Source organism: Tiliqua scincoides, chromosome 5 (genome assembly GCF_035046505.1).
Source record: "Tiliqua scincoides isolate rTilSci1 chromosome 5, rTilSci1.hap2, whole genome shotgun sequence".
Lineage (NCBI taxonomy): Eukaryota > Metazoa > Chordata > Lepidosauria > Squamata > Scincidae > Tiliqua > Tiliqua scincoides.
Window position 1 is genome coordinate 85,153,874 of NC_089825.1, and position 23,907 is coordinate 85,177,780.

The 23,907-nt window shown below is 46.5% G+C and overlaps 1 protein-coding gene and 1 pseudogene across 1 annotated transcript; one reads left to right on the forward strand and one right to left on the reverse strand.

Annotated features, from left to right (window-relative positions):
- Window positions 1–1,952: 1,952 nt before the first annotated feature.
- Window positions 1,953–20,064, reverse strand: PRR29 (proline rich 29). Its single transcript, XM_066629261.1, has 8 exons — window positions 19,975–20,064; window positions 15,305–15,550; window positions 11,517–11,621; window positions 7,611–7,704; window positions 6,316–6,411; window positions 4,447–4,660; window positions 3,502–3,572; window positions 1,953–1,984 (listed from the first exon to the last, which is right to left on the reverse strand). The coding sequence occupies exons 1-8, from the start codon at window positions 20,062–20,064 to the stop codon at window positions 1,953–1,955; spliced, it is 948 nt and encodes a 315-aa protein (XP_066485358.1).
- Window positions 16,543–16,660, forward strand: LOC136654777 (5S ribosomal RNA; annotated as a pseudogene).
- Window positions 20,065–23,907: the final 3,843 nt, after the last annotated feature.

A 23,907-nucleotide genomic window follows, 5' to 3' on the forward strand; every position in this document is an offset into this window, starting at 1 on the left:
CCAACACATTTTCGAAGACACATTCAGTTTAATGCAACCTGGTCATTACCAACGCATGGATAATTTGTGGCAAGGTTATCTTTTTTTTTTCCCCCAAGAGGGGATGCAAACAGCTTCACTGATGTGCTTTGTGTCATAGATGCAACTGTGAATGTATAATCAGGGCTGGATCTACTAGCGCTCCCAAGTTGTGAAACAGAACTTTCCAAGGTGAGGGTAACCCCATTTGGAACAGGCCAAGCACCACTTTGAAGGAAGGTTGTGAACTCTGGCTGAAGCTATTCCTAGAGATTTTTTCCCTTTCACAAATAAAGTAAGTCTGGAGATTTTTGGAGGCCCTGTTGAGAACCCCAAGAGTACTTTCAGTAGCCACCTATTGATGCAGATTCATGGAAACTCCAGGCCAATTTTGGAGGGACGACAACCAATTTTGGAGGGTTCCTCTACTTTGGGTTGTGGTGGTCCTGCTGTACTGCAGGCTGTTGCAGGCTCAGGTAAAGCTGCAGTGGTGATGCCTTTGGGGCAAAAGAAGAGTGTGCTGAAGTGCTGGCCACTGTTGTGTCACCTTCCCGGCAGCACGGAGCATCCCTTGATTGGTGGAGTGTTGCACGATCAGCTGTTTCTCAGAAACTTGACTGCAAGTGCAAAGGTATTAATGTTGAATGAGATAAGCCTGCCTAGGATTCCTCTAGGTCAGAATGGGAGGGTTTATTTAACTCGTAAGTTAGCTTTATTAACATGCGCTGACATAAAACAGAAAAATAAAAGAGCAAAATGTTGTTTCTTGTTTAATATACTTTTCCTGGGTGGTACAGTAGGGAGGCAGTTGTAGCATTTTTATCCTTAGTTTCAGAAGACATATAGCAAAGAACAATATATTTCCTAGGTTAGAAATCCAGAGATCCTCTCTCTACCTCTAAGTCAGGGGTGCCCAAACCCCAGCCCTGGGGCCACTTGTGGCCCTCAAAGACTCTCAATGCGGCCCTCATGAAGTCTCCAATCAGTCTCCAATGAGCCTCTGGCCCTCCGGAGATTTTTTGGAGCCCACACTGGCCCGACACAACTCTTCTCAGCATGAGGGCAACTGTTTGACCTCTCGTGCGAGCTGTGGGATGACGGCTTCCTCCACTGCTTGCTGTTTCACATCTGTGATGCAGTAGTGGCAGCAAAGGAAAGGCCAGCCTTGCTTTGTGCAAGGTCTTTTATAGGTCTTAAGCTATTGCAAGACCTTCATTCATTCATATAAGTTCATCTTTAATATATCCATTTATGTAAACTTATGTAAATTTATTCAAATTTTAAATGTAAATTAAATATTTTTTCCCCCCGGCCCCTGACACAGTGTCAGAGAGATGATGTGGCCCTCCTGTGAAAAACTTTGGGCACCCCTGCTCTAAGTCATGGAATCTAGGTTTTGCCAGCCCCACTGCAGAAGCACCCTTAAAAGAGCCCTTGTTTCAGACTTTACAAATAACTTTAGCTATGAATTTAGCTGCACAGCAGGATGTGATCCAAGATGGTAGAACAACAGATCAGGGAACGTTCAGAGTTCTTTTTGGATGTTTTGACACCTGAAAGGCATGCCAAAGTTAAGCTATAATTACATAACTACATGCAAGCGACATACATAACTACTGAAAAGTTACATGCATAACTGCTAAGCAGCCTTGCCCATTGGAAACAGAGGTGACAGCTGGTCCATGCACACCAACCAACTTCCAGGGATTGTCTGTAATGCTGACAGCTTAGCAGAGCCTGCTCCTATCTTGCTTAACATGAGCGTGATCCTGTTCACGCAGGCAGAGAGAGCCGATTCCTGAAGATCTTCACATGAGCTGTATGCTTACTGAGTTATCCATACTGTGGCCTGCTTGGTCAGAATCTGATCCCAACAGTGGTGCCAGGAGCCAAGGAGCATGAAGGTTGTTGGGAGAGCAAAAGGGACCGTCGTCTCACCTCCTCCCCTCTGCAAAGTCATAGTATTCTGTAAAGAGATAGGACTTATGTCAACCTTGCCAGAGCACCAAGCCTGAAGACAAGTCTTGGATCTGTCCCTGACTCCCTCCCTCATATGCACAGTGAGAAAATAGGTACTGGTGGTAGTAGTGAATATATTTAATGTGAGTTTGGCCATCTTTTGTGAATGAGTTCCAGGAACTTTAAGAAGAGGATGGTATGCCAGGAACTTTGAGAAGTTCCAGAATGAATTCCAGAATGAATTCCAGGAACTTTAAGAAGAGGGTGGCAATAGGTCCTTGATGTCCAGGGAAGTTCTCCTGTTAGCTGAAGATGTCTCTGCAGCCTTGTGTTGCAACACCTGTCAGTGTTCAGGGCAGGAGGTCTGGTCTAGAGGGTAGAGCCTCCATTTGCCTGAAGATTAACATCCACAAGGTCGCCAGTTCGAGGCCACCGGCACCGTGCGACCTTGAAGCAGCCGGCAAGCTGCAGCTGAGCTGTTCCATCTGCTCGGAGCGTGGGAGGATGGAGGCCAGAATGTGAAACCAGATCGGAGTGTAACACCTTGAATGTGGTGGTTCTTGAAAGAAAGAACCTTCTTTCAATTTGTAAAAATCCCTGCGTGGATTTAATAAGCCTGCCTATGTAAACCGCCTTGAATAAAGTCTTGAATAAAGACCAAGAAAGGCGGTATATAAATACTGTATATTATTATTATTATAATATTATTATTATTGTTTAGGGAGGTGTTGCTTTTCAGCTGGTGGGGAGGGGCCATGGCAAGAGCATGGAGCAGTCTTTGTCATTTGGAGACCAAGAGAGATGTTGGCTGAAGGCAAAGCACCTTGGGGTGCAAGTTCTTTCCTTAGAATCTGATTTGGTGCTGGTGGGTTGGCTAGCCTGGGCTAGAGGTGTCTTCTGCTTTTACACTTACTTTTTTTCCTTTTGGTTTATTTCTTGCTTCTGCTGTTTAAAAAAACATGCTCTTGTTTTATCTGCTCATACAGTGCCTTGTGAAAACAATATTTTAAAAAGCAGCATGAAAACAGATTGTAAATGTGGCAGATGTTTGAAAGACACCATAAGCAATGAACAACACATGCTTTTTATAACATCTAATTTGGGACTTAGTCTCCAGCCCTCTCATTCGACGGAACCTCAGCTTGGTCACCCTCCCTCTAGACTTCTCATTGGTCAAGGAAGTGGGGAATGTGTAACTTGAATTCTACTCAGCTCCACTCCTCTTCCTCCTCTCACTCCCTGGGTTGGAAGGTGAAGAGAATGGAATGGAATGTGAGGGAGAAGTAAATGTGACACCATCAGTTATGCTTCCAGTTTGGAGAAATACCCATTGCAAAGCTGCACCCATTCACCCTTTCTTTCTTTCTGAAACCTTTATTGGCATATCAAACACGATTAACAATTGTACTTTACAATTGACATAACAATTTGCATAACAACTCAACAATTTAAAACAAGATACCAGAATTATTTAAATTCAGGCAAGGTTACTTTAAGGATCTCGGATGACCCATTCACTCTTACCTGAAGCTGGTGGGACATCAGCTGTCACGGTTCCAGTAGCACTTGGTGGTGGGGGTGGCGGGACCACTGGGCTGTTGAGACAAGCCAAAAAGGAGCATTAGTAAAACTGGAGTGGGCAGTGAAGATTCTGGGTGACCAAGTGGACTGCTCTGCATATGCTGGGGAATCTGCTTGTCCAGTGCAGAATTTTGCACTCCCAAACTTTCAGTAGAATGTCAGTCAAGTTTCTAGTCCTCATGGCTGTAGAAATAAGCTTGGAATATGTGTGCATGGGAATTTTTAGTGAAATTTTAGAAGTTAAAGAAAGAAAGATATAAGAAGAGCCCAGCTGGATCAGACCAAAGGCCCATCTAGTCCAGCTTCCTGTATCTCACAGTGGCCCACCTGATGCCTCAGGAGCACACAAGGCAACAAGAGACCTGCATCCCATTGCCACTCCCTTGCATCTGGCATTCTGACATGGAGGGCCTTTCAGTGCTCTGCATCTTTGATTGGCTTGCTTGATTTGGAATAAGATAAATGATGTAAAGGAAGCAACTATTCATATTTGCAGGTCGTATGTTCAGACCTGGCTCTTCTTGGTGCAACACAGATTATTCTTGAAGCAGGAACTGAAACATTGCTTCTGCGACTGCTGTACAGTAACAAGTCTCAGCAGTGCCAATACTGGCTAGTAGTGACGGCAGTAGCTGAATTACAAAACTGTATTTCAAGGGTCCACCATTGAGTAGTAGTTGTTTTGGCCCGGAGATTGTTTTTGGAAGGCACCATGTCGCAGCTCACCAGTTCTTGTGATGACATGCGGTGATCTCTCCCCACGTGGCAGCATTGCACTTTCAGATTCAAAATCTGAATCGTTGTGATTCACCTTAGATAGCCTCAGTAATATTTTCCCCTTCCCCCCTCCCATTTGATTAGCACTCTCTCACCTCCCGCTACACTCACCCATCTTGTCTCGCAGTTGCCCGAGGAACTGGATCCACATGGCGAATGGTTGGTTGTTGTCTTGGCAAAGCCAGTGATGGAGACCGGGACGGCCATGCCATGTATGGGATGTTGCTTGGATAGGAGGCGTAATGGTGGTGAAATACAAGAGGCTCTGGCTCGTCCTCTTCAACCTCTTCTTCTATCTGCCAAGGGGTATGGGATATCTGCAAAGATCAGGGATATCTGTGGAATTATTTTATCATGTTTCCCTCCTCCATGAGAACTCCATGAGGGCCCAATTCTATTCCCAGCTGCCATGCTGCATAGAGCAGTGCTGAAATGGCTGTATTCTGCGGGGCTAGGGAAGCAGCCAGTGGTCTCCTGGGGTAAGGGAACTTCGGTTTTCTGTGTAGAGCCCTGGCAGCCCCATTGGGTCTACTTAGCTATTTAGCTGGTGCAGAACCAAGGAGACACTTGTTGGCCTCTGTGGCCTGGGAAGGGGGAACAGGATTTGGCAGCAGCCTCTGCTATCATCCCCACCCCCTTCCAGACCTGAGCTACACCCCCGGGACTGCCACCCCCACCTTCCTGTTGCTTGATGGGATGCTTACCACCATGAGCTCCAGCAGGTTCTCCCACCAACATGGAGGCCCAGCATCATTGGCACTTTCCCCATCTTGGCTGCTGCAATGTGCCTTACAGCACATTTGCAATGGCTGTCGATGGCGCTGTGTGCCAGCCACTGGCATAGCCATGGCATCGGGTCGGGCTGTGAATCTTTTTCCTCACTGAGGAAAAAAGTAGCTGGGGAGGAGGAACATTTTGAGCAGTCCACAGCAGGAGGGGAAAGATGAAAAAACCCTTGTAGCAAACTGGGATACAGTTCTCCGTACCCAATGTTAGAGTACTATGGCTGTTTTGGTTTAAAAAATGTTGCAAGGAAGAATCACGTAATGGGCAATCACGTATATTTTCACCTTGCCTTGTGATAGAGCTATAGCTAGATGCAAGAGGGAAGGTGAGTGGTGTTTGGGAAAAGGCATGAGCGAGAAGGAAAACGTTGAATAGCACTATTTTTTTCCAGTGAAAGCATGCACCTGTCTACTTAAAGAGCTATTATCATCATCATTGGCCCCATAATACTCAGCATTTATAGCACCCTAATGCGTTCAGAGTACTTGATGTACTACAGTGGTGCTTTGTTTATGTCTGCTTTTACCCATTTTCAGGATGGGGTGCAATTAGCATGTTAAAACTAGCTCTGTATATTCTCAGAAAGAATGCGGCGCATCTAGAGTGGAACAGAAATTTCTCCCTGTACTTCTGCCATACATACTCATTCTCAGAACAGGAAAATTGCCACGGAAAATGGGGTTGCCATTTATGGCATCATCTTCATGATTGGCCTCCTGGCTGTGATGTAAACAGGCTGTTGGGGACTAGCTGATTTCTTGTAGAATGAACATTCATCCACAACTGCTAAAAAAGAAAGCATTGCTCAAATTGCAGGCTTCAAAATCTGAGTTTTTCCAGCACTGTGTACTCTCAGATCCTGTTTCCTGAAATTCAGCTTTGAGCAGATCATTTTTTAAAACCTAGTGCGTGATCCAGCAGAGTTAAGCACTTATGGGTCCATTGATTTCAATGGGATTGATTTAAGCAAGTGCTTAGCACTCCCGCCGAAATCAATGGGACTTAAAAGTGCTTACATTAGGTTGGATTGTGTCCATAAGTCTCTGATGAATTTTAAGTAAGGCTATTAGTGTTAATTGGTAAGTTACTTGACTAAAGTGTTTGTAAATTCGTTAGTGAGAGCCATTTGTAACGGGGCATTCTCAGGAATAGTGTGGCAGTTCTGATTACCTACCTGTGCAGTAGGCTGGCCTAGACTGTGTCCAAAGTGTGCCAGAGCTGACACAGCCAAATTGTTCATTATCACTTGGTGCATTTGGGCATTCTGGATCATCATAAGGTCCATCAAATCTGCCATAAAGGATGTCAAAATAAGATAAACAGATGCCACTAAGAGGGAGGAATGTAAGTCTCAAAAGTTATAATCACTTTCCATAAACTGGAGTGTTGGGCAGTGAGCAAATCAAATTAAATTCCACGTGGGCGGATGGGGAAAAAAGTGGCATCGAATCCAAATGTTCACAACACAGAACCCTAGTAATGCCCTGGCTTTCACAGAAAGTGATGGTATTTTGAAGTAGAATAATGGCTCTGCAAAGAAAATGCCTCTGCATAATCATATGCCTATATCAAAAGCTGAAACTTCAGTCTCTCTCTCTCTCACACACACACTAACGTATAAAAAACTTCAGCTATAATTTCTATTTTAAATCTAGGGATTGAGCATTGTGTTTTGGAGTTCCCCCCCCTTCCGTTTATTTTTGCTTTGTGATCTGGAATACAGGTTGAATTAGAATGTGGCAAGCTTATGCTGGGCTGTTTTTTTTTTTTTCAGATTTCCTCCCCCCCCCCCCCCCGACAATCCAGACTAAGGCAAAAACCTTTTCCCACTTCAGGATTTTTATGTTCATATTCTTCACTTTGGGATTTTGTTCACCTTTATTTTATCACTTACCGGTTAAAGTAGGCGAAATTCCCAATTATCTTTATATTTTGGAATGCCCAAAGATTAGAAGGGCCTTTTCTATGGCCCGTTGTAATTCTATTCCATCTTCTGTTCTTTGGGGTAGATTTAATGGCATTCCTTTCCAGGAAAGAATTTGTCCCTGTCCTCAGCGGGCTGTAGAAACGTTAGACCACCTTCTTCTTCATTGTCCACTTCACAATGAGGCCAGAAGGAAATGTCTGGCCCTCCAATTTCACCTTAACACCCTTGCTGAGGATTTTGCTAGATTGCAATTTTTATTAACCTCCACTGATTTTGACATTGTCTCTCAGATAGCTAAATTTATCTCACAAATCGTGGCGACTAATCTGAAGCATGCCTCTACTCTCTGAAGTGTTTGGTTATAGGTGTTATTTGTAGTTTGTTATGTTATGTTTGTGCACTTCTGTATGTGTGTGTGTGTGTGTGTGTGTGTGTGTGTGTTTGTAGTATGCTTAATAATGCCTAATAAAGGTGTCTGAATCTCTGACTTTGGGATTTTCAGTGCAGAATTTTAAACACTTTGGTTAATGATGGGCATGGCTTTTGTTGGCTGGTTTCTTACCTTCCCTGATTTGGCATGTCCTGCTGGATGGAGGATTTGCAGACAGAGTCCAGGGCATCTGTTGGAGAACTGTTACCTCTGGCTGTTGAGCAATCTGGGATGGGGAGGGGGAAGAGAGAGAGAGAACTTAATTAATCTGGTGGACTTGAATCCCCCATCCATCTCCCTTTTAGGATGGCCACTTTTGCTGCTTCAGGTTCTGTTGGTTTCCCATCCATTTTAAAGAGTGATTTAACAAAAGCCAGTGCAAGGACCAGATCAGATGGGTCACCTAGTGGTTTTTGGTCTTATTTCCCTGCAGCCAAGAGGGGCTCTGATTTTGTTTGGGCCTGCTTGTCCACTAAAGAAAAATAATCACCCTGCCTGAATGACTTTTTTCCTCTTTGGAGAAAGATTCATGGACCTGGTATCTATTCCCCAGCAGGTCGGAAAACAGGGTTGGGTAAATTTTGATTGGAAAAGCAGTCTGGGAGAAAGTGTTCTTCAGTGTTTACCAGCTGTTCAGATTGAATTAATTCAGACGCCTTTGCAGCTGCAGCAAAGCGATAAAACAAAAGAACACTGGGAGACTTTCAATATGTATGTTGAATTGCATGCATTCATTCATTTTGGTCCTTAGCTTTGCCTAAGAAAATGTCCACTTGCTTTAGTTTTGCCCAGAGCTGGTCTGATGGTGCAATGTGAATAATTGCTTGAATATTTCTATATTTCTACACAATATTGCCACGACCTCCAGTGCAGCAGGCTTGACCTGAGCAATGTGCCCCAGAATCCCTTGCAATGCCAGATTGAGGGGGTACTGGGGTATATCTTGGATTGTGCAGTGTGGTATGGCAAAAATGTCAGGGTGTCACCCTGGGAATCCCCACCCATACGGAAGAGCCCTGGAGCATTAATGCCTGGATTAAGGTCCATCCCACTTGCTCTGTGGAAAGTGCTATGCAGCACTGTAGGGTTTTGCCTAAAGAGACTGTGACATCCCGTTTTGCTGAAGATATTTAAAGGAAGATTGAACAGGCATCTGGTGAGGATTCTTTCGGGATAGGATAATCTGTGTCGAGGTAGGAGGATTAAAGGGCTCCTGTGGGATCCCTTCCACCTCAGTTAATTCTGCAACATTTACAGTCATTTCCTTAAAATGAGCCATCTGGCATGGATCGCATAATCCTTTCCTTTTTCATGCCTCCGTCTCCCCCACACACATTGTTAGTCTTCTGTTGCACACTCCCCATTTCCCCAAGCGATGAAAAGTTTGAAGGGCGGCAGAGTTGTTTGACTTTGTGTGTGTGAAAGCACTGGAGATGTAGAATAACTTGGATATTGGCATTATTTACTAATGCACAACCCAATGTTAAGCAGAGCCAGCTTCACTGCCAGCAAAGGCAAATCTACAGAAAGCAGTCGGGCAGCACCTCAGGGCCACATTCCACATTTCCACTAACTTCAGCTCTCTCTCTGACCTTGGAAGCTGCTGCCTTATCCCATTGGTCCATCCAGCTCAGTACTATCCACTTGGGTTTCAGATAGGGTCATGCCCCCCCCCACCGCCCAACATGTCAGATTGAACCAGGGGCACTCTGAAGGCAAAGCATGTGGAATTAGAACCAGAACCCCCGGCTCCACACGGCTGCCTTATGTGGTGAGCTATCAGGGTGGTCGCCTATGGGCCAAGTTACATAAGAACATAAGAACAGCCCCACTGGATCAGGCCATAGGCCCATCTAGTCCAGCTTCCTGTATCTCACAGCGGCCCACCAAAAGCCCCAGGGAGCACACCAGATAACAAGAGACCTCATCCTGGTGCCCTCCCTTGCATCTGGCATTCTGACATAACCCATTTCTAAAATCAGGAGGTTGCGCATACACATCATGGCTTGTACCCCATAATGGATTTTTCCTCCAGAAACTTGTCCAATCCCCTTTTAAAGGCGTCCAGGCCAGATGCCATCACCACATCCTGTGGCAAAGAGTTCCACAGACCAACCACACACTGAGTAAAGAAATATTTTCTTTTGTCTGTCCTAACCCGCCCAACACTCAATTTTAGTGGATGTCCCCTAGTTCTGGTGTTATGTGAGAGTGTAAAGAGCATCTCCCTATCCACTCTGTCCATCCCCTGCATAATTTTGTATGTCTCAATCATGTCCCCCCTCAGGCGTCTCTTTTCTAGGCTGAAGAGGCCCAAACGCTGTAGCCTTTCCTCATAAGGAAGGTGCCCCAGCCCAGTAATCATCTTAGTCGCTCTCTTTTGCACCTTTTCCATTTCCACTATGTCTTTTTTGAGAAGCAGCGACCAGAACTGGACACAATACTCCAAGTGTGGCCTTACCATAGATTTGTACAACGGCATTATAATATTAGCTGTTTTGTTCTCAATACCTTTTCTAGTGATCCCAAGCATAGAATTGGCCTTCTTCACTGCCACCGCACATTGGGTCGACACTTTCATTGACCTGTCCACCCCCACCTCAAGATCTCTCTCCTGATCTGTCACAGACAGCTCAGAACCCATCAGCCTATATGTGAAGTTTTGATTTTTTGCCCCAATGTGCATGACTTTACACTTACTGACATTGAAGCGCATCTGCCATTTTGCTGCCCATTCTGCCAGTCTGGAGAGATCCTTCTGGAGCTCCTCACAATCACTTCTGGTCTTTACCACTCGGAAAAGTTTGGTGTCGTCTGCAAACTTAGCCACTTCACTGCTCAACCCTGTCTCCAGGTCATTTATGAAGAGGTTGAACAGGACAGATCCTTGGGGCACACCGCTTTTCACCTCTCTCCATTATGAAAATTGCCCATGATGCATACATGAATACATGATTTCATGATACATGATACATGAGACATGAAATGCATCCTCATGTAGTTTGAGGCTGATTTTTAAAGTAAAACTTGCAACCCTTTTCTGCTGTAATTCCCCCCCCCCCATGTCATTGCAGCAGCTGGCACTTTCAAGGGCTCATAGCAGCTTTGGGGAGGGGGGGAATTTTTGGTTGAAAATGGTGTGGCTTAAGCCCCCATTCCCACTTCTTCATTGTGGTCTTGATCCAGATTGAGGGGGCTACTTCTTTCAAAATCTTGCTAATTACTCACATGCACATACTGTCTGCCCCTCCCCTCCCTTGGTGAAGCGTCTCCTGTTCTAAACTCTAAGATTCTCAACAGTTGCCTAACACAATAGCACCCGCTGATGAGACACCAGCAACCATCCTGGGCTATTTCTGGAGAAATAGTTCATCACGGGTTACAAGTCATAGTAGGTATGTGCAAGGTAGAGGAAGGCTGCCTCTGATTGCCAGATGCAGGGGAGGACACCAGGGTGCAGGTTATGTCTCTTGTCTTGTGTGTTCCCTGAAGCATTTGGTGAGACACAGGAAGTTGGACTAGATGGGCCTTTGGTCTGATCCAGCAAGGCTCTTCTTATGTTCATATGCTATCGGCTAGTGAGGAATGACCACCTTCCGCATAGCCTTGAGGAGGGAATGTAGCACAACCCATAAAGCCATACTTCCCCAGAAGGAAAATCCTTGGTTCATTCCCTGTCATCTTCAAGTGGGTTGGGATAGACTCCCCTGCTTTAAAACCCTAGAGAGCTGCTACCAGTCAGTGTGTAGACAATGCTGAACTAGATGACCCAGTAAACTGACTCAGGGTGGCAGCTTCTTACATTCTAAGTTTGGTTGGAGTTTGGAAGAAGCTTTAAATTTAGTTATAACATAAAATGAGCATTCTATTCCACTGTTTTCTGTTCCATCTCTCCCTTGGCAACAGATTGCCTCCCCCCTTATCTTTTTTTTTGGGGGGGGGAATAGATTAATGCAGAGTCATAAGGCATTTTTCATTGCTCATGCAGGAGTATATTCTTGTTCCCTCTTAATTCCCTAGCCCATGGTGGTGACTTACTGGTTGCTGAATGAAGCGCACCTGTGGGGATGCAGTGCCTTGGCTCCCACTGGGATTTCTTGCTGGTCTTGAATCCATTGCAAGGGCTGGGGCTGGTTTGCGGAGCTGCAAGCAGGAAACCAACCAGGGTGGTTGCCAAGGGAGCTGTGTTCAAACATGCCTGTCCTGCCTGCAGGTGGCTTTCAGTTCAATTTGTAAGCTGCCTGTAGAAGTGCCTACCTAGGGTGATTTACACAACAAAATAATGCAGTCGTGTCACATACTGTATAAAGTCTCTGGAGGCTGAATCGAGCAGCATCAGATTGTTAGGAGTGCTTTCCCACGGCCTGAAACATGCTGTAGTTCAAAGTATTCCGATGCCTGCAACAAAATAACAATAAGCATGTGTACCTCCCTCCCTTACAGTGGGAACTAAAGTGTACCCCCAAATAGTCAGAATACTCTTGTTGTTGGCATCCTTCAGTCTCAGAAGACCATGGTGTCACGCTCTGAATGGTGGCTCTGGAACAGAGTGTCCTCTCCAGTGCGCGAAGCCTGGGTAAAGTAGGTATGGAGGATAGGCTGTTACCCATGCAGCAAATCCCCCCTCTCCACGTCGCTGAAATGGTCCAATGGAAAGGCAGAGGCCAATACAGTTGGTTCCAGCGGCGTCACAGGAGTTGCCAGAACGTGACTGTGTTCAGCCATGAGCTGCCTCAGGGACTCCGGCTCCGGATTTTGCCTCGAGGTTGACTCCTGAAGCCTTTTCCATAACTGGATGTAGCCACAAGGCAGCGGAGGTTTGGGATCAGAGTTTTCCTTCTCTCAGATGAGCTGCCTTCCCAGGCTGACGAGTCCCATCTACCCGGTGGCTGTTTAGTCGCCTCTTACAAGTATAGCCAAACTGAAGGCCTGTTCTTATCCCCAGCCCCCAGGGGATAAGTATCCCCAGGGGATACTCTTGACACACTACTGAAGGCTTAAATTATGGTAGCCATTTATGAGAGTCACAGGCAGCCAAACCCTGGGGTTGACTGAAATGGCTGCCTTGAGTGGTGAACTGGGGGGAGATGGTAGGGTGGGAGATGGCAAGATGGCAATCCACAATCTGTGCCGACCCACCCCCTTCCCTGGACTTCCACCTGCCTGGCTGCTGCAACATCCTGAGGGTGGATGAGGGGGACTTGCCTAGCAGCTGTTGCAATCTTCTTCCCCCAAAGGCTGTCTAGAGTAAAAAGGGGGGAACAGCTGCTGCCTTTCCTCCTGTGCTCCTTCTTGTAAGATGGCAGGGTGGGGAAGAACAGAGCCAGGACAGTGTAGTGGTTTGCGAGCTGGACTTGATCCAAGTTCAAATCCCCACTCAGCCATGGAGTTTCCTGGATGACCTTGAGTCAGTCACTATCTCTCAGCCTCACCTAACCCAGAGGGTTGTTTTGAGGACAAAAGGAGGGAAGGAACCATGTACACCACCCTGAGCTCCTTGGAGGAAGGGCAGAATAAAAATGTGAAAAAAATAAATAAATCCACTCAGCCCAGCGCTTGAGAAGAAGCTGAGGAGGAGGTGCATACTGGTGTTGGAGGCACATATGATGGCGTGCAAACTGGTGGAAGAGCAAATCAGCTGCCTTTGCAGGTAACCGATCAGTTTAGGCTGTTCCTAAGGATAGTTATTTCCTGCCTTTCTTCTGTGCTGGAGCTCAAAGCCGCTGGGTCTGTTTGCAGAGGCTGACCCATCCAGACACTGACCAGTTTAGATTCAGCAAGGTAGCAATATTGCATGTGTGCAGACTATACTCTTGTCTTCATCAAAGGGCGAGAGAGAGAGCCCAAGTGGCACATGTAGCCCAAGGAGTTCCAATGGCTCAAAGAGTCTGAAATGCACATCTTTCCATTTAAATGAGTCATAAAGTGTGCCCCAAGTTAGTTGTTAGTTCCCCATTAGTGAGCAAGCTGAAATAGGGCATACACACACGCACACATGGCCTTTGACAAACTGTGCCTAGAAAAAAATGGGAAGTAGAACATTTTTTATATCTAATGTTCCAGACTGGAGCTGTGACATTTGGTACATAATAGAGGTCAGCACTTCAGCATAGAGCTATCGGTGCAACATAGGGGGCTGGGGGGATTGTGTTGCATACAAATGCTGAATTGGAGCCTTGGCTAGCTTTGTAAGACTGGGAGAAGGTAGTTGTTGTCTTAAGTGAACTGGTTTTGCTTGTTGTCTGCAAGCACCATTAGGTTCCGCTTCATGCTCTAGATCAGGGGTCTCCAAACTTTTTGGCCAGAGGGCTGCATCAAATATCTGGCGTGGTGTGGAGGGCCCGGAAAAAAATTAAATATAAAATGTAAATAAATAAATAAGAGATGGAACTTAGATGAGTGAATAAATGAATGAATGGGCTCTTTCATTCAACCTCTCTGGCCCTCAGAACATCCTCCAGACACAATCAGAGCACAGTTCTGGTCATGTTCAGTTGAGTGGGCCAGAGGCTTTCAGGGGACAAGAGGTTGGCTGTGGACCAGAAAGAGGCTTACTGTGGGCCGCATCTGGCCCCCGGGCCGGGGTTTGGAGACCCCTGCTTTAGATCTTGCCAAGCACCATATTTCAAATCTGGAAGGATTTTTTTCCCATTTCAGATTGGCTAGTGACTTGGTGTGCAACTGTTACCCTGCACATTCCCAATCTCGTCTGAGCTCGGAAGCTAAGCAGGGTCAGGCCTGGTTAGTACTTGGATGGGAGACCGCCTGGAAATACCAGGCGCTGTGGGCTTATACCATAGTCTTTCGAGACTGAAGGTTGCCAACCATTGTTGTTGTTTCTTGGTGTGCGAGCACTTTCCTCTTCTGTGCATGACTTGACTCAGTTGCCTGAGTCACCTCTATTTGCTCTGTGGGGAATTTTTAAGGAGTACACTTGTGGGAACACCCACCCCCTGGTGGGAACTCCCTCCAGCATCATTGCTCTGATGAAAGCTGTGGTGTCCTGTGGTGTCCCGCGACAAAAATTGGAAGTACCAATTTTTAAAAAAAACACGTTTGGAGGTGCAGGATCCCTGTGGAGAGCTCCTAGGGACCCCCCCCCCAAGACTCTGGCACTGGCTGCCAGTAAGTGAAAAAACCCCTTCCCATCCCCGGCAGCAGTGCAATCCTGGGGAGTGCATTGCTGCCTTTTCCCCTCCCTGTCCCTTAAAGGGGCAGGGACAAGTGCTTCCCTGGCTGGTAGGTTGAGACCCACCAGTTTGGGAACCACTGCTTTAGAGCATTTCCCTTGTCATGTCTGTTTAGGATCAAGGGGAAGAGAGTTAGCCCAGGTGAAACCCAGCACTCTTCCTTCAGGCCAATTTGGAGCCTCCCCCAGAGCTGCCTTTAAGTGAAACGTCCAATGACAGGACATCACGTGTAGTTTCCCCTGAGGTCTCTTCTAATCACCTACTTGCTGAATGGAATGCTTCTGTTGTGCAAAGCTGCAGTTTGTAATTGATTGACCTCTGCAAGTTGCTGGATCAGTGCCAGGGTCACATCACATTTCCGAAGACTCTTCAAATCAATGCTTTTATGTTAATACAAACTTACAAGGTGAAAGGCTGCCTGCATATTTTTAAATGTTAGGAGAGTGGATCAGGGGCTTCTTGCTAATTCAAAGTTCCTGTCCAGGATGGTAACTTGACTCAGGATGACTTAACTCGAGTAACTGAAACATGCATTTTTTGACAACTCATGTCGACTTGAGTCATGGATGGGCTGACCCTGATGTGACTTGCAACTTGGGCTCAGTGACTCGAACACAGCCTGGTTTCTGTTAGGACTGGGGTCGGCAACCTGCCATTCTGGAGCCGCAAGCGGCTCTTTGAGCCTTCGGCTGTGGCTCTGTGCGGGGCCAACCCGTCCCGGGGGAGGGGCTCGCCCCTCCCGTGACGCAGCCACCGCTCACCAGCCCGAGCATACGGGCTGTGGCTGCACCCCATAGGAGAGGGCGCGAACGGCTGGCGGAGCAGCTCCTCCGCCGAGAGCGAGCCCCCGCCGCCGCACGTGCCCGAGCACACGGGCTGCAGCTGCGCCCCATTGGAGAGGGCGCAAACGACTGGCGGAGCGAGCCCCCGCCCCCGCACGTTCCCTCCTGCCGGAGCCTGTGCGTGTCTCCTCAGAAGTAAGTCCCATTGAACACCCTGATGATCCCCCCTTCCCACAAGCAGCCCTGACCCCAGGGATCCAAGGCAAAAGCAAGCAATTGAATGCAGCTGCTCTCTCCTCCTTCCAAGCTCAGAGCACAATCCTGTGCGTGTCTCCTCAGAAGTAAGTCCCATTGTGCTTGCTCCCAGGAAAGCGTGCACAGGATTACAGCCTTCAAACTCACCACTCAGCACCCCCCCCCCCGTCACTCACTCACACTCTCACTGCTCCATTTCCTTCACTTGGAAACTTGAAAGGGGTTTGGAGACCCCTGCAGCAGATGGTATTCTGTATATGTTTGTATACTGTATGTGTAACATACTGTATACGTAGCGCCAAAGCATATTTCATGGTTGTGAAGTAATCACTGTTAGTATGCCTTTTATTTTATGCAGTTTTGAACTCTTAGCTTGTTTGTTCAGGAGCACTTTTGTGAACAGTGTTAAGTAGTACTAAGTGGACTTGTTCAGAGGTAGTATTGTGTGGAAAGGCATTTACAGAAGTAAATGACAGTAAAGAATGACAGTATCCTTCACAAGCAGTTCACCTGTGCACAATCTAAAACTGTTGTTCTCCAGCTGTGGGTCTGGACCTGATTTTTAGTGGGACCTCTAAGAGGGGAGTGTATTATATAACTGGGACCTATAAGAGGGGAGCGCAAACTATATATGCAGTGTTATCTTCATTTTAGATGTCAAAAGGGTTTTGTGGCTCCCAAGGTTTGCTTTTTCTGGAAAACAGCTCCAAATGGCTCTTTGCCTGTCTAAGGTTGCCGACCCCTGTGTTAGGATATAACCACCAGGTTGGATTACTGCAATGTGCTCTATGTGGGGCTGCCCTTGAAGAGTGACTGATAACTACAATTGGTACAAAATGCTGCAGCCCATTACCCTGCACATGCCCGATCTCATCTGATCTCGGAAGCTAAGTGGGGTCAGGCCTGGTTAGTACTTGGATGGGAGACCACCTGGGAATACCAGGTGCTGTAGGGTTATACCATAGTCTTTCGAAACTGAAGGTTGCCAACCACCAGTTGTTAACTGGGATTATATGCTGGAAGTACATTATCCCGAGTCTGGGGGATCTGTATTGGCCTTTTACCTTAATTAAAAAAATTGTGTAAAACATGGTGCTGGCTTGAATAAGTCAGTTTAGGCAGTACTTGACCTGCATACCCACCAGAAAGGCTTAATTTTGGATGTGTATTTGTCATGCCAGAGTGTCTGGCCCTAACCATGGTGAAGTCATTAGTCAGGCAGGAAATGACTCTTGGGTAACCCTACTGGTTACTTTGCTAACACCTGGCTATTATTCAAGACCATCCATTTGACATTGATCGGCTGACCCCAGGCTTCTCATGTTTGGATTAGCCAGTCAAAAGGGTAGAACCCTGAATCCTCTGAATCCCATGTAAGGAGTTGGCTAATTTAACTGGCCTGGGTTCTGTTCCAACACTGGTAAAAGTTATTTTTACATTGCTGACTGTGAACTGCAGCTATTGATTGAGGCAGGGCTGTGTCTAGGAAGTCAGCATTAGGTTTTTATTGCTTTTTTGCCTTTAAATTCTAGTGCCCGTGTTAATGGATTTGACCTCTTCCCCTTTTTAGTTTTATGTCATAAAAAACCACAAGAGTTTGCTAAAAGTTACTTGCCTGTTCCTCACTAGAGCTAAGAGCTACTACTCCTCGCTTCCTGACAGACACCTTGTGGCTAAAGCTACTGAGTGCAAGAACAGGTGCTATGGAGTTTGGAGTTGGCCAGGTCAGCCCTTCTTGGGCTTGAAACTCAGGACATTAAACTTAGTAAGCAAGCAATGCACTCTGTGACCATGACACACAGTCTGTACAGCTGGTAGGTGATGGGATTCCTGGGAAGACAATGATATATGCACAACAATCCAGCAAGGTTGCCTTTGTGAGAAGGGGTGGATGACCCCAACTACCATGAATCTGAAGTATTAGTACCTCCTTGGGTCTACCCCATACTCTTATGGGCTATCCCATCCTTCCGCTCCCTTTCCCAGTTAAAACCCCACCTGGCTGCTAAGAGTTGTCCTGAAGGAAAAGAAGTGAGCACCTCCTCTTTGCAGCTGATGCCTGCAGAATTTCCCAAGAGATGAAAAGTTAATGCTCAACCAGTGTTAGCTTTGCTCTACTTAGTGCCAAGACATCCAGCTATGGCCCACTTCCTACCTGAGAAGTCAGGTGATGTGGTAGGGACATTGCAGTCTGGTGTAACAAATGTGGCTAGCAGCTGCCGAAACGGCCAAGTATTCCATTGACAAGTGAAAACTGTTATATGAACTGCTTTGGGCCACCAGGGGGAGCTGCTAGCTTAAAACTGGCAGTGTTAAACTTTGTGACTTTTTCTTTTAACATGTGTTGTTAGTTTCTCATTCATTTTTTTTTTTTAACAGAGTAAGTCAGCAATACAAAACCATGCAAGGAGTGGTGGGAAATCATGAGTGGAGTTTGTTGCTTTGTGGTTCTATCCTTTCAAGTGTTCCAGTGTCCTTTCAAGTGTTCTTTTTCCATAAGAAAAAATTGCGCAGTGAACATTTTGCTCACTGGGAGACACATTACACACACAGACACAGACCCTTCTTCTCTCATAACACTGGAACTCAGGGCTACCCAGTGAAATGGACTGGTAGTAGATTCAGGACAAAAATTATTTATTCACAGAGGAATTCATTGCCATAGGGTGCAATTTATTTAGATGACTTTAAGTGGGGGGCTGTAAGAGACCATGGAGGGGGATATTTGTCAGTGGTTACTAGTGATGGTAGCATGTTTGGATGGCTATGTTCACAGGCTGTCAGTATCTGTCTGAATAACAATTGCCAAGGAGCAAACAAGGGCTCTCCCCTTTATGTCGCTTTTACGTCATGCGGTAGACTTCAGAAGCATCTTGACTGATTGATGATGGAAATGGGATATTGGTGAGATGAGGCCCTTGGTGCATTCCAGAAGGGCACTTTTTATGTGCATTGTCTTCAGCTTTTGAGGCAGTGTTCTCCAAATTTTTGAACTGGCATCCTTGTGGGAAGCACATGGAGTAGCAAATACTTTGGGCAAGCTCTGCTTTGAGTGGCTACTAAAGTTACTTAAGCAAGAATTCATGTTATATCTCACAACTCCTCTGTGAAGTGGGTAAGGCTGAGAGGGGTGACTGGCTCAAAAGCACTCAATGACCTTCATGGCTAGGAGTGGGTTTGAATCTCCACCCATCCAATCTGAGTTCACTAGCCCCTGTATCTTGCCCTGCATGCCTCCAATCTCTTGCCCTGCACAAAGGACCCACCTGACTGTTCTTGTCATTGACTTGAGCAGGAGGAGTTGGACAGCTTCTTCCTCCATCTGCTCTTGGCAGAGTTCCTATCTTTGATGGGGTGGGGTGGGGTGGGAGACAGGTCACCCCAGTACCTCCTGATCTTTCAGCAGCAGCAGTTCACTTGCAGCCAATGAAATTGCCAACATGGGATGTAGGTTTAAAAGCCTCCAAATCGGCCTTTTCAGCCACACTAGACGCTGTTCCAGAACCACCTTTCAGAGCGCGATACCATAGTCTTTCGAGACTGAAGGTTGCCAACTACTCCATCATTGCTAAGGAGAGTGGGGTTGCTCCCTCTGGGCGCCCATTCCAAAAATGGTATTTCAACAGGGGAACTCTGCAAAGAGTTAATTTTTAAAAAAATTGTCTTCTACCCTTGGAGCCAAAAGCAAAGAAAGCTTGCAACTTCTGCAGCTGCCTTGCTACTTACCCAGAGAGTTACTTTGTCTTCTCTGAAAATGAAATGTCTCCACCAGACAGAGAAAAATGTCTTTGTAATGTTGAATGAGTTGGAACGGAGATGGGTCCCATTGTTGAAAAGGAGCTGGAGATTAATCCAGCCCCAATGGTACTTCGTTCGGTTTATAACGTCCCATTCATCAGTGTCACAAAGGAACGGGCAGATTAACTGGACCTCCCTAAAGCCTTCCTGCATCTTTTGGAACACCTGTAAGGGAGAAGGCTGCTGGGGACAGGAACGCAGAGCCAGCCCTGCCCTGAAATAAGGTGAGGTGGTCGCCGCAGGCAGCAGAATGGGAGACAGATCTGAACCATGGGTTGCCATCCAATAAGCCTTGGGTGGGAGAGCTTCCCTCTGGAGTGTTCCCTGTGTTAATGAGCAGGAAGAGGGGGTGTTGTTTGGATATTCCAACCCAGGCATCAACATGCCTTGGACTAGTCCCAGAGAAACAGATGGTGCAAGTTATGCTCTGTGCAAAACAGCTGGCAGTGCGGGAGTGGGAGGAGGCTTGACGTGTGGGTGGCTGCAGCTGAATTCATCAATATGTCCAAGGTCAAATTTCTCAGCCAGATTCCGGCTCTCCCTGTTCCGGAAACTCTCCATGTCCGCTGGTGCTAGTATTGCCCTGCACCCTCTTGAACAGACATGTGGCCTTGGCTCCACTGGTGACTCCTCCCTCCCCTTTCTTCCCTGAATGCACCCTGCCACCGTGGTGCGTTGCTTCTACCTTGACAGTGCTGCCAAACCGTGACTGCTCCTCGCTGCTCCCCTACAAAAGCTGTGTAGGGGCTGGACCAACAGAGAGAGGCCAGAGTTCTAATCTCTGTTCAGCCATGAAACGCATTGGGTTAACATGGGTCAGTCACTCAGCCCATCTGACTTCAGTGGGAGAAGCTGTGAGGCTAAACCTGAGCTGCATCTCAAAAAGGACATAGTGGAAATGGAAAAGGTGCAAAAGAGAGCGACTAAGATGATTACGGGGCTGGGGCACCTTCCTTATGAGGAAAGGCTATGGTGTTTGGGCCTCTTCAGCCTAGAAAAGAGACGCCTGAGGGGGGACATGATTGAGACATACAAAATTATGCAGGGGGTGGACAGAGTGGATAGGGAGATGCTCTTTACACTCTCACATAATACCAGAACCAGGGGACATCCACTAAAATTGAGTGTTGGGCGGGTTAGGACAGACAAAAGAAAATATTTCTTTACTCAGCGTGTGGTTGGTCTGTGGAACTCCTTGCCACAGGATGTGGTGCTGGCGTCTAGCCTAGACGCCTTTAAAAGGGGATTGGACAAGTTTCTGGAGGAAAAATCCATTATGGGGTACAAGCCATGATGTGTATGCGCAACCTCCTGATTTTAGAAATGGGTTATGTCTGAATGCCAGATGCAAGGGAGGGCACCAGGATGAGGTCTCTTGTTATCTGGTGTGCTCCCTGGGGCATTTGGTGGGCCGCTATGAGATACAGGAAGCTGGACTAGATGGGCCTATGGCCTGATCCAGTGGGGCTGTTCTTATGAGGTGGGGGAATAACCATGTACACTGCCTTGAACTCTCAGGAGGAAGGGGGGCTTAGTATTGTGGTCTCTTCTCTATCCAGCATTCTGCTGCCAAAATCCTCCATTCCCTTCCTTTGCTACTCTTACCAGAACCCCCCTCCTTAAATCCCTATATTGGATTTACACTGTCTGTGCCCACATCCAGCACAAATGCAACATCCTCTCAACCCTCCATTATATCTCTGCTCTCTTCTCCTGACACACCTGTCTGGGTCCTTTGCTACTGTTGATTCCCCTGCCCTCATGTCTCTTGCCCCCTCAAACAACTCTGTGCCTTCTCTTTTGCTGCCCCTTTTGTGCCTCCATAACCACCTCCCTCCCTTGTCAAAACCCACTTTTCCCCTGAAGCCTTTTGCACAAGCCTGCGCCCTCCTCTGAAATTAAGCATAAGTACACGGAACTGAATTGAACATGCCTCATCCTGAATACTCTTCCATTTGAATGCCTCATCTACGCTGAATCTTCAAATGCAAGCTCCGCAGAGCAAGGATCTGCCTTTTTGTTGCTTTTCTGTGAAGCTCCACATACATTGATGGCACTCCATAAATAATAATGTAGAACACTTCTTGTACATAGGTGATGCAAAAATTGCAGGAAGGTTGACGTGCCATAGTAAATCCATTGGCCTGCAAAGCCAGCAGCCTGTTACAAGAAATGCACGCAGGAGCACTTAAAACGGCACCTGTCTTTCAGACATGCTCACAAACAGCAGGAGAGACAGTTGGAAGTGGTTTAAGAGGCAAGTCTGACACTGTCCCAAGTGAAAAAGTCATGCTATGCCACGTTAACCGTCCCAGTTTTCTTTACTCAATAGCAGATGGAGGGAGGATAGTCAGATAGAGATTGTAGTGTGGGGGGAATAGGGGGCCTTTAACCCTTTGCCACTATGATGGTACTGAGCTAGGTTAGACTGCCCCATCGCTTTCTCCTCCAGAAGGAAAGGTTCCATTGGCACATCAGGGCCAAGCATGTGTCAGAGAAAATAAAGAACAAGAGTGGTGTTAAGACTAATGACTGATCCTAAGATGGCTTTATCTTATATTGTTACAAACATTTCTAAAATAAAATTCACATAACCTGTGTGACACCTTTTCATTCATATAAGCTGGAAAAAAGGAAACATATTAGCTAAAGATGCTCCTACTTCGGAATTGAACTTACCATTTTGACGTGAATTAGTGTCTTTATAATGATTCATACTAAGCCTTATCAGTATTTCATAATGAGCAGTACCAAGGCTTATCAATAGGTAGGGATGATGTTTCTGGATGCTTAGATTACGTAACAGGTCTGGGGCATCATTTCGGGGAAATCATATAATTTTGGGGAAATGTGTTGTCTGCAAACTTTGTCACCTCACTGCTCACCCCTGTCTCCAGGTCATTTATGACGAGATTGAAAAGCACCGGTCCCAGAACAGATCCTTGGGGCACACCACTTTTCACCTTTCTCAATTGTGAAAATTGCTCATTGACACCCACTCTCTCTTTCCTGGTCTTCAACCAGTTCTCAATCCAGGAGAGGACCTGCCCTCTAATTCCCTGACTGTGAAGTTTTTTCAGTAGCCTTTGGTGAGGGACCGTGTCGAACACCTTCTGAAAGTCCAGATATATAATGTCCATGGGTTTGCCCACATCCACATACCTGTTGACCTTTACAAATAATTCTAAAAGGTTTGTGAGGCAAGACTTACCCTTACAGAAGCCATGCTGATTCTCCCTCAGCAAGGCCTGTTCGTCTATGTGTTTTGAGATTCTATCTTTGATGAGGCATTCAACCATGTTACCCGGTATAGATGTTAGGCTGACCGGCCTACAGTTTCCCAGGTCCCCCCTCTTTCCCTTTTTAACAATTAGTATGACATTTGCTATCCTGCAATCCTCTGGCACCGTGGCCGTTTTGAGGGACAAGTTGCATATTTTAGTCAAGAGATCAGCAACTTCATTCTTCAATTCCTTAATAATTCTTGGATGGATGCCATCCGGGCCCAGTGACTTATTGATCTTTAATTTATCAATGAGGTCTGAAACATCTTCTCTTTTAACCTCTATCTGACTTAATTCCTTGGTCAGGAGGGGCCATTCGGGCAGCGGTATCTGCCCAAGGTCTTCTGCTGTGAAGACAGATGCAAAGAACTCATTTAATTTCTCTGCCATCTCTAAGTCTCCTTTTGTCTCCCATTTCCCTTCCTCACCATCCAGAGGGCCAACAGCTTCTGGCGGATTTCCTGCTTCTAACATATTTGAAGAAGCTTTTATTATTCCCCTTAATGTTGCTGGTCATGTGTTCCTCATAGTCTCTCTTGGCCTCCCGTATCACCTTCTTACATTTCTTTTGCCACAGTTTATGTTCCTTTTTATTCTCTTCATTAGGGCAAGACTTCCATTTATGGAAGGAAGCTTCCTTGCCCTTTACGGCCTCTCTAACTTGGCTGGTTAGCCATGCGGGCACCCTCCTGGACTTAGTGGAGCCCTTCTTTCTTTGTGGTATACACCTCTGCTGGGCATCTATTAATGTTGTTTTAAGCAGCCTCCATGCACTCTGGAGAGATTGGACTCTTTTTACCTTCCCTTTCAACTGCCTTCTAACCAGCCTCCTCATTTGAGGGAAGTCCACTCATCGCAAGTCAAGGGTTTTTGTGAGAGATTTGCCCGGTATTCTTCCCCCGACATGCATGTCGAAACGGATCACAGCATGATCACTGTTCCCCAACGGCTCCGTAACACTGACATCTCTAGCCAGGTCCTGAGCCAGGTCCACAATATTAAATCCAGAGTCACCTGTCCTCTGGTGGGCTCCATGACTAGCTGCTCTAAGGCACAGACATTTAGCATGTCAAGGAATCCGGTCTCCTTTTCGTAACCAGAACACAAATTGACCCAGTCA

What these genes read in the sequence shown, in the direction of transcription:
- PRR29 (XM_066629261.1), bottom strand. Translation starts at nt 20,064, where the DNA reads ATGGAGAGTTTCCGGAACAGGGAGAGCCGGAATCTGGCTGAGAAATTT. An exon ending in ATGGCAGGTTGCCGACCCCA is followed by an intron (nt 11,622 to 15,304) that starts GTCCTAACAGAA and finishes TCCTGCTTGCAG; the next exon opens with CTCCGCAAACCAGCCCCAGC. An exon ending in TGATGTCCCACCAGCTTCAG is followed by an intron (nt 1,985 to 3,501) that starts GTAAGAGTGAAT and finishes ATCTCTTTACAG; the next exon opens with AATACTATGACTTTGCAGAG.